This window comes from Danaus plexippus, chromosome Z (assembly GCF_018135715.1).
Source record: "Danaus plexippus chromosome Z, MEX_DaPlex, whole genome shotgun sequence".
Classification (NCBI taxonomy): domain Eukaryota; kingdom Metazoa; phylum Arthropoda; class Insecta; order Lepidoptera; family Nymphalidae; genus Danaus; species Danaus plexippus.
Window position 1 is genome coordinate 1,189,293 of NC_083559.1, and position 9,461 is coordinate 1,198,753.

Genomic DNA, 9,461 nt, shown 5'->3' on the forward strand with positions numbered 1-9,461 from the left:
ATAATCGTATGCGCTTAAAAATTAATAAAATATATGAAAAGTCTCCTAAACCTTCGAACTGCGCGTCGTTTATTAACAACGAAGCCTTCATATATCGAATGTACCAAAAGGTAGATATCTCACAGGACTAATGTCGAAAAGTCTATAAGCTTAGTGGCTTTGAACAATATACTGTGCAGAGAAACAACTACCCGCCATTATTAAAAATAGTTTCACCGCCCGTTCTTAGAGTTGATACATTATTACGCAAAGTTCACCACAAAACCTACAGTTGAGATAACTCTGTTGCTGAGATAACTCTGTTGAGATTATTATAGTGTTCCTTTATTAAATTTAGAGTCAATAAATATTTATTAAAAAAAAAATATCAAATAAAAAATAAAGATCGGAACTCTTTCTTTTATACAAAACGTCTTGTGATACTCGATTATTGCTAAAACATCAACATATAGATGGCATGTATATAATAAACACTATGATACTCCGAAAGAGTTTGATATGTTGCTTGTTTAGGGACGAAAGTAAATGAGCCACATCGCTGCCGATGTGGACTCAGTCAGGTTGGCCAACACGGTCCAACTTGTCAGCGCAATGCTGCAAGAATATCTCGGCATGGAACCGTTAATCACGTGAGGCGGAATATTGTAACTGTTACCGTGCCTCCGGTCCAAGCTATCCAAGTGCGCGAGGAAGTCAAACGTTCAGAGGGAATCACTATCGTACCAGCGAAGAAAGGTAGGTCAGGTCTAGTGTGGCCAGTGACATGGATCTTGCATCACGCTCCAGCACGCAGAAACACTTCAGCAAGCGGTGCAAACAATACTTACGAATGTTTTTGCACCGCTTGACTTATAACCGCGATACTCCGACGAATTTCGCAAACTACAGAAGATTGCGGCTTTTGAACGACACGCAGAGCTTTCGATGTTTTTCCGTTACGTAGTTTTAGTATGTCGATGTTATTACGATGTTTTTTTGTATTTACAATCGTCTTCATTATATGTTTTCCTAATTTATTACAGTAAATATGTTGTTCGTTTAAGATTACACTACGTTGATCGGACTTGTATTTATCTAACATTCTGAGTCTTAAGTGGAGAGCTCCGTCTTGTAACGAAAAACAACATATTTAATTTTATTTATTATTATTATGTGTATGTTTTTAACGTTGACTATTTAGTGCTCTCAAATATTAATATTGAAATAAATCCTTCTTGAACTTTTTTTTTTATTTTTCCTAATAGCTGTCATCGAATATCGTTATTTGCGGATAAAAAATGTGTTTTACGATACTCGACGACACATCCACTATCAAACCTTCAATTTCCTAAAATTGCTTAGCTAATAAATTCAATATAGAATTAATTCAAACCGTAGAACTTATTCTTTTGATCGAGTTAATGAAACTTAACTAATATAAGAATTATAAAAATTAATATAATAGAAAAAAAAAATATGTTACGTAGCTTTTTTATTTAATTTTACGAATGATAAGTTTGAGTTTGATGTGAAATGTATTATTTATAAAATCTGAATTGCGCAGTTGAATAGCAACTAACATTATTTTTTTGTATTTAAGTGATAGGCTTGATATTAGCCACAGCCACGACTTAAACGTAAATAAAATTTATAAAGTAAAAGTAACTAAGCTGTAGTTACTTATACAATCAATTTTGTGCTAGTTAAAATCGGTCCAGTAATTTTAGTACTGACAAGCATATGTGTAATATAAAACCATACATATTAAGACAAAAGCTGTCTTAAACATTAAACGTTAATTAGATTTGTATCTATAAATTTCATGAAATTCATTTTAAAACAATAAAATTCAAAAATATTTAACAACTCAAATTTTCCGTACAAGTAACTGTGTCAGTAATTCTTATAGTTAATCTATGCAGACAGAAAACTGTTGCCGATCCCCTGAAAACTATGTAGGCCCTTAATCCACGATCTCATTATGGCCTTGACTTAAAAAACATTACACATAAAATATACTCAGGCCATTGGATGAATATGTCATGGTTTTTTCATATGTTTAATCGAAAATCAATCCGCAATTTTCTCTATATTAAAAAAAATATATAAAAATAAACGAAATTTTTTTTTTTCAGTACGATAATATAAAAAAAAAATTACATATCGAAGAAATCCGATTAACTATTTCATTAACGTACTTATTTTTCATTAAATTGATATCCTTAAAATTAAAATATCGCTTCTTCCTAGATGTGTTTTGTTGTAATATTGAAATATTTGAATAGCAATTATGCACGGTTTTACTTTTTCATTATTATATCGTTTTAATATTATTTAAATTTCCTTTCAGACTTTATTATGTTATATTTGAACAATATTTACATATGTTGTCTTAGATTTATAGAGTAGTTATAATGATTTTCTTATGAGTACAATATTTAAATGATTTTTTGTTGTTTGGAAACTATTAAAGGTATACGATGTGATTTCTGAGCAATAATAATAAATTTGAATATGAATTTGAAATTAAATGAACATGACGAATGTTTCCAGACGAGCCCAGCCCGCCGGTGCGTCGTCATGTGCCGCGGCATCATGCGCACGCGCATGCAACGGATCCCCGTCGACGCGTCCACCGCTGCGAATTCCCCGCGTGCGATAAAGTCTACACCAAGAGCTCGCACCTCAAAGCCCACAAAAGGACTCACACAGGTAGAAAAAAAAATGTAAATTGAAAACAGCGATATAGCAAACTATCTAGGAAACTCTATATTTATAACAATTCTAAGCGTCAGATAATATTTATATTTCATAAACTATACGTTAACGAACGTTTCCTGTTCCAGGCGAGAAGCCGTACAAGTGCTCGTGGGAGGGCTGCGAATGGCGGTTTGCTCGCTCCGATGAGCTGACCCGACACTACCGGAAGCATACCGGCGCGAAACCGTTCCGCTGCCGTCACTGCGAACGCTGCTTCTCCCGCTCAGACCACCTCGCACTCCATGCGAAGCGCCACGCGTAGCTGCCGAACCCCCCACCCACACCCAAACTCATCGGGAATCGGAACAAACGCGCCTGTAAGACGTCGCCGTAGCAACCGCGCTATTATGAACCGCAATATTTCACGGTGCGTTCATCATCATCGATGTGACCGATCCCATTTCTATATTTCGTGTGCCCCTGATGTTATTGCGCGTCCTGCGTTATTATCGCTTGTTTTGGAAGGGCTCGCGGTGGCGGGTGTCGCGAAGCGTTGCATGCCAAAGAAAATTAGCTACGTACGTAGCCAAGTCAACACTCATTGCACCTAATGCTTTAAAGTTATTTTTTATTAATTAATTATTTTAAAGGTATTAAAAAAAAAAAATAATCTCCTTTTCGGCCTGTGTCGTTGTGGTTCTTCGTTTTGCGATAAGAGGACTTTTTTTTTATATTTGCCGTTGTTTATTATGTAAAAGATGTCTAAGCTTTGTGTACAGAGAGGTTTTTATGTTCGCTGGTCGCATAGCGGCTGCCGACAGTTGTGCCATCGTCGACGGGCGGGCGGGTGTTAACTTCTTTATCATGCAATAACAACTGTAGCATTATCATTTATCACAAGTTTGCACACAACATACGCGACCTTTCTAGTTTCTTCATTCATAAGTTTACGATAGTGTTCGCTTACGAATGAAAACTAAAGACGCTCCGTACGTAGTGACGAACGAACTTATGGTAAGGATACTTTGTAGTGTTATCTCGCATCGTTCCGAAGACTTTCGTATTGTAACGTGTGACATATAATTTATTTGCTGTATGTCTGTAAGTCAGCTGATGTGTTGTCCCAGTGCAGTCGCTGCGAGCGTTGTTATTTAACCATATATGTCAGTTGTTGAGATTTAAAGTAATTGTTTTTTTTTTTTTTATATATGTCACAAATTATTTATTAGTCCCGATGCGACTGCACCGCGCACTTCGTGTTTAGATTTTATGTAAATCTTATTGCGTTATGTTAATATTACTTTCTCTTTTACTCTCTCATTCCGTTATTGTAGGCTGAATTTTTATGTTTGTCTGCGAAAATGGGTTTTTATTGTCATAAACGTTACGCCGTTACACACATAGTCTGAGAGTATATTGTTCACACTAACTCTGAAGTCTGAACGCTGAGGGTGTGACGGCGTCACGGATTTTCTTGAAGTTATTTCATCGAGCAAGTTGATTCTGAATCACAGTCGCTATATTTATTTTCTATATGTTTTGTTTATATTTCGGGCGCTTTTTATGCCAGCCTGATCGTATTGTGACTTTGGGATCTAATGTTGACTCTTTTGTAAGCCATTATAAATATTCGTTTGCTATTGAAAAATATTTGCCTCTACTTATATTATTGTTTCCTGTTATAGACGTCTTCAAAAATTATACGTAGTTTAAATTTATATAAAAAATTATAGCTTGATTGCGTTGATTATTCAGATAAGTGAATAATTTAAGAGCTTACACAATACCGACTTAAGATTTCGGATCTCTTAGTCACAACATATCATAAGATATGACTAGCTAAGTAAAATTGTTTCTTTTCCATATATATATATATATATGACCTAGTTTTAAGGTTATGCTGATTAAAGATAAATTAAGTGAACATTTACATAAAAATAAAAATATTCGAAAAGTTTACGAGATTATCGAAATTTGAAGTAAATTCATGGTTGTTTAACTGACGTTTTTCATTAGGAAGTAAGTTTTTTCTCATATAAAAACTACGAGTTTTCACTTGACCCAAATAAAACGCTGTTCTATATCTCAATGGTTGTGCTTCTTACGCACATGTTTTTTCGTATATGTTAAACGACTCGAATGTATATACATATATATATTCTTGACAGCTGTGAAAAGCAGAAAAGGTGAAACTGAGCAATTAAAGTTGAAATTAAAAAAGAAAAAAAAAACCCTCAGTCACATTATTTGATATATATTAAATATATAATATAATATAGAAACAAGAAACGCTTCGTATAATTTCGATGAAATTACGAAAAACGTAACGATCAATTTGAATCTTGAATCGATCACTATAAGTAACACGTGATCGTTACAAAAAATATAGATTATATATATAATAACTTATAAAATGTTAAACTTTGAGAGCGTAACATTTTATAGAGTTTTTTTTTTCTCTCAATATATTTATTTATATAGACGTTTTGCTTATTGCTAATAACATTTTGTCGATGCTGTTGAATATTTTGAATTTCATAAAAATTACCGAAATTTAATTTCATTTGTTCGTTGTTTATATAATCACAGTTATTTAACATATATCCTGTGTGATCTGGCTGTGGTAGTCGATGCAACGTCGGAGTTCGATTACGATATTTGACATTCAATTAAAAAAAAATAATTATAAATACCACCGGGCATTCTTTTTGGGATGCGATTGTATATTTTAGTAACAATAAACAATAAGTACAATGACTGCATACAATTTAACTGCCATACTTTAAACCATTTAGCGTCTAGTGGTGTGCACAGATTATTTAAGACCGTTAAATATGGATTCAGCTGTGTGTTAAAATAATTTTTATATTCCTAAAGATATTATCCCGGGGGCCAATGATGTAGTCTTCCCGAATTGTGAAAATTGTGATTATTTACATCAATACAATCTCAGGGGTCTGGTTGGACGATTTTATTTTTTAAATACAACTGATATTCTTTTTTTTTTAAACATATTTGACAGACATTAACTTACCTAGTGAACCACTCTACAGCAACGACTTTATTCTAATGAAGAATTTAAAATTCTAGCGTAATTAAATATTATGGGATGCCCCTAAAAGTTTTTTATTTATAAAAAAAAAAATTGCCAAAATTGTAATAAAAAAAAAAAAAAAGAATGTCAACTTCTCTTCTCCTAATTAATAGTGTTTTAACGTTTTTCTAGGCTTTAAACGGTAACATTAATTTCAATCTATTGTTACATTTAATGTAACAACGATATTTTTAAACAAATCATTATTATACTTCATATATATAAAGATATATAATCACCCTTCCAAAACTAAGAAGCACTAAAATTAAGGTATCGCGAATCGAATTTATACTATAAATATATTAAACATCATGTAATAGTATCTTAGTATCCCACTTAGCGCTTTAAGTTTATTTTATATTAATTTATTTATATATTTATCATTTATTACGATGTAACAGTTTTTTGGATATATTTTAATGTGTTAAAGTCTAGATAAATGTGTGGATGTTTAAAATCGTAATTTTAGCAATTAAGAAGTATATAAAATGTGATTCATAAGTTTATCCAGCCCTTGTGGCAAAATATACTGTTATTATGTAATTGTGTCATAGAAATATAATGTAATAGAATGTACATGGTGTGATACCTGTGCTTACAGCATGTTTTAGATGTGATTAGGTATAAAAAGGATTAGTTTATAAGTTATATTATTCACGAAGCTGATACCTGCATATTAGTAGAGTAGATAAAATATACTACCTGTGGTTAATGTAACGTTATGATACCTAAGTATAATATACACGTGTATAGACAATTATAAAAAGTTGCGGCTGTGTATTTTTGAATCAACCTGTATATAGGTTATTCAATATATAAAAGAACCCATTGAGCAATAGGAGTGCGCACCTTTTTATTTTTATTAAAAAAAAAATAAAAAAAAAAAATAAATAAGAAACAATTTTTATATTTATAATTTATGTTTAGATAGGACAGGAACAGTTTCGCTGTTTAATAAATGCATGCCCATATATTGTTAACTGAATTTCAATTAGGTATAATAACTCAACAGTGTATCTCAGCAATTTTCTTATATAGTAATCATGTTTCCCAAAATTTTGTAATGGAATATTTAATGCAACAAGTAATTAAGTAATTACATCACATATAAATTATCTGGATGTTATTTAAACATTTTTATATGTCGTTCACATTAATTGTTTACATTCCAGTGCTTCTCAAATCAGTGGGTTTGCGCTTCATAATTGTTCAAAATTAGTATATGTTAAGGATGAGTAGCAACTGACAGAACTGTCAAGATTAACTGTGTAAGGATAATATAGATAAATATTAATTTTACTTTAAGTCAGTTAATAAATACATACTACATTGATGTTATCTTAGTACCTACTGGTTTATAATCTGTGTGTAATGAAAATATGTTTATGACAGTTCTGTTTGTTACGTAGGGTTTTTGCAATGAGAATTTTATATAAACAAGTGCAATGAAATTTGATCCGAGAGCATGTTTTGTATGAGCAAACTACTCAATGTTCTGACAAACCGATACAGATTTGATCCCATATGTATCCAACACCACAAAATCAAGACATGTCACTTCAGAATCACTTTTCTACAAATGTTCAAAACTGTTTATGAACAATATTGGTCTTTAATCTAAACTTAGATAATGGCTTATCATATTCTCATAGAGCCGTACTAATGTACATACCTAAATTAGTTTAATATAGTTACTTTTATTTACATTTCAATTTATATTACATAGAAAGTGAGTATTATTGTTTGGTTGTCTGATATGAATGTGTATTACTTGTGAAACCCTTGGAAGGGGTGAGTTAACTAGTGTATTGCATTTTATATTAATAAATTTTTCTTATATGTGACTACAGTTTTTTTTTTCCTCCTCAATCTATAATGTATAAAAATGAAAGGATTCAATTGCAAGATAATGCCCTGTTTTCTAATTATCTAAGCTGGAAAAACTATTTGAAAACACCAATATTTGCCTTGCCCGTTTAGTTTTAATGGAAAAGAATGAAGAGAGCGACCCAAAAACTGTGTGGTTATCTAATAATGGCATTGAGTTATATGATAGTTGATAACTTCCTTACATTTAAAAAACAATGAAAATCAAACTACATTACACTATTATTATTGTCTTTTGGAGGGTCAATTTCATTACTTGAAAACCAAACTTTACAAAACATATGCAAAATTTCACGCTGAACCCATTGAATTAATTTAAAAATTCTTTTTAAATAATAATATTTTAAGATTCCCACTTATTTACTAGATAAAACAATGGTCATAATTTGTTAATTTACTTTAAAATATTGTTATTCTGGAGTAGAAAAGTTACCAAGCATACTATTTAATTGCTCTAACCAATGAGGTGATAAAAATTTTGAATATAGATTTTTATTATTATTACACTTATTTGCATAAGTTTGTGTCCTTGAGTTATACTTATAGACATAGAAATGGTATAGGATAAATTTTAATACAATAAACCTTACCAAATCAAACAAATAAAAATGTTTAACATATGTGGTTTTCTGACATGTTATTCATTAAGATATTTTCTGTTTAATGGCTTTAGTATCTAACAAAAATACTGTTTTGATCCAACAGAGGCACAAGCAAAACACTTAAACACTATTATAGAGCCTGCCTACAGAATTTTGGATATTATTACAACCAGAATGGATTCTAAGAAAATTATATTCAATTAAATTGGCTTATACTGTATAAATATTAAGTATCTTGGACAATTTATTTTAAATCACCCATATTCTTTATCAATCCTGCACATAATTTTGAATGGATTTCATTGTACTTCTGGGTGCTTTTTGTTTTACAGTATATGGGAAATGTCACAACATTTATTCCTACCTCTGGTAGATCCTCTTGAATACACATCACGTACACAATATTGTAGGATATCTCCTATGTTAAACTATTAAAAAAAATTACGCGAGAATTTCAAGGACATTATACTACCTTAAAAAAAATCCGGATAAAAAAAAATTGCAACGGAGTGGGGGTTGGATTGCGCATGGCAAGATGATGTATAAGTTTTGGGGATGGAACGTTAACCAATACTAGAATGGATGTAAGTACATGCATATGCAACAGAGCAGGTTTTCCATATATGGGATCGTCTAATAAACTCTCCACTTCGTAACCCAAACAAAATGTATAAAACTTAGACGTTGATGAATACTGAGCCGAAAAGTTAAACATCTATATAAAAATCTTGTGTAAAAATCCTGTCTAATTGTAATATATTTAAATAAGGTTCCAATTAATTTAGACTGAATTATGTAAATAGCACGAATTAAAACAATAGTTTCATATAACACGCCACCAATTTTTTATTACAATGGCAACATTTTCCATAAAAGATATTTGAATCTTATTGTATTTTTCGGCAATTGTGTAATAAAAAAGTGATATTTATAATAAAACAGGTGGCCTTTGTTATTGTTCAGGAAAACATTTTTAAAAATAAAAATACTCTTAAATAAAGAGTTATGGTTAAATTAGCATTTTTGACTTCCCTGAGCTCTGTTTTGGATTGCATTTCTTTAAGGAGTTATAAACATTTTTGTACAACAAGTTAAAAAAAATACAGTCTAGTATTACGTATTAGTTCTGTAAACTTTTAATATTACTCTAAATATGCTTAGTGAGAATTTTTATTTAATCTATGTTCATTAATGTTATC

At 31.0% G+C, this 9,461-nt stretch overlaps 1 protein-coding gene across 2 annotated transcripts in view; it reads left to right on the forward strand.

Annotated features, from left to right (window-relative positions):
- LOC116777134 (Krueppel-like factor luna) overlaps window positions 1-7,617 on the forward strand; it is a 42,830-nt gene extending 35,213 nt beyond the window's left edge. Inside the window, exons 3-4 of one of the 2 annotated variants that reach the window (XM_032670514.2) lie at window positions 2,533-2,691; window positions 2,826-7,617. In XM_032670514.2, coding sequence (XP_032526405.1) covers window positions 2,533-2,691; window positions 2,826-3,001 — 335 coding nt within the window. In that variant the 3' untranslated portion in view covers window positions 3,002-7,617. Of the gene's footprint in view, window positions 1-513; window positions 1,220-2,532; window positions 2,692-2,825 lie in introns of those variants that run through there. The other variant, XM_061526042.1, reaches the window with a different exon arrangement.
- Window positions 7,618-9,461: the final 1,844 nt, after the last annotated feature.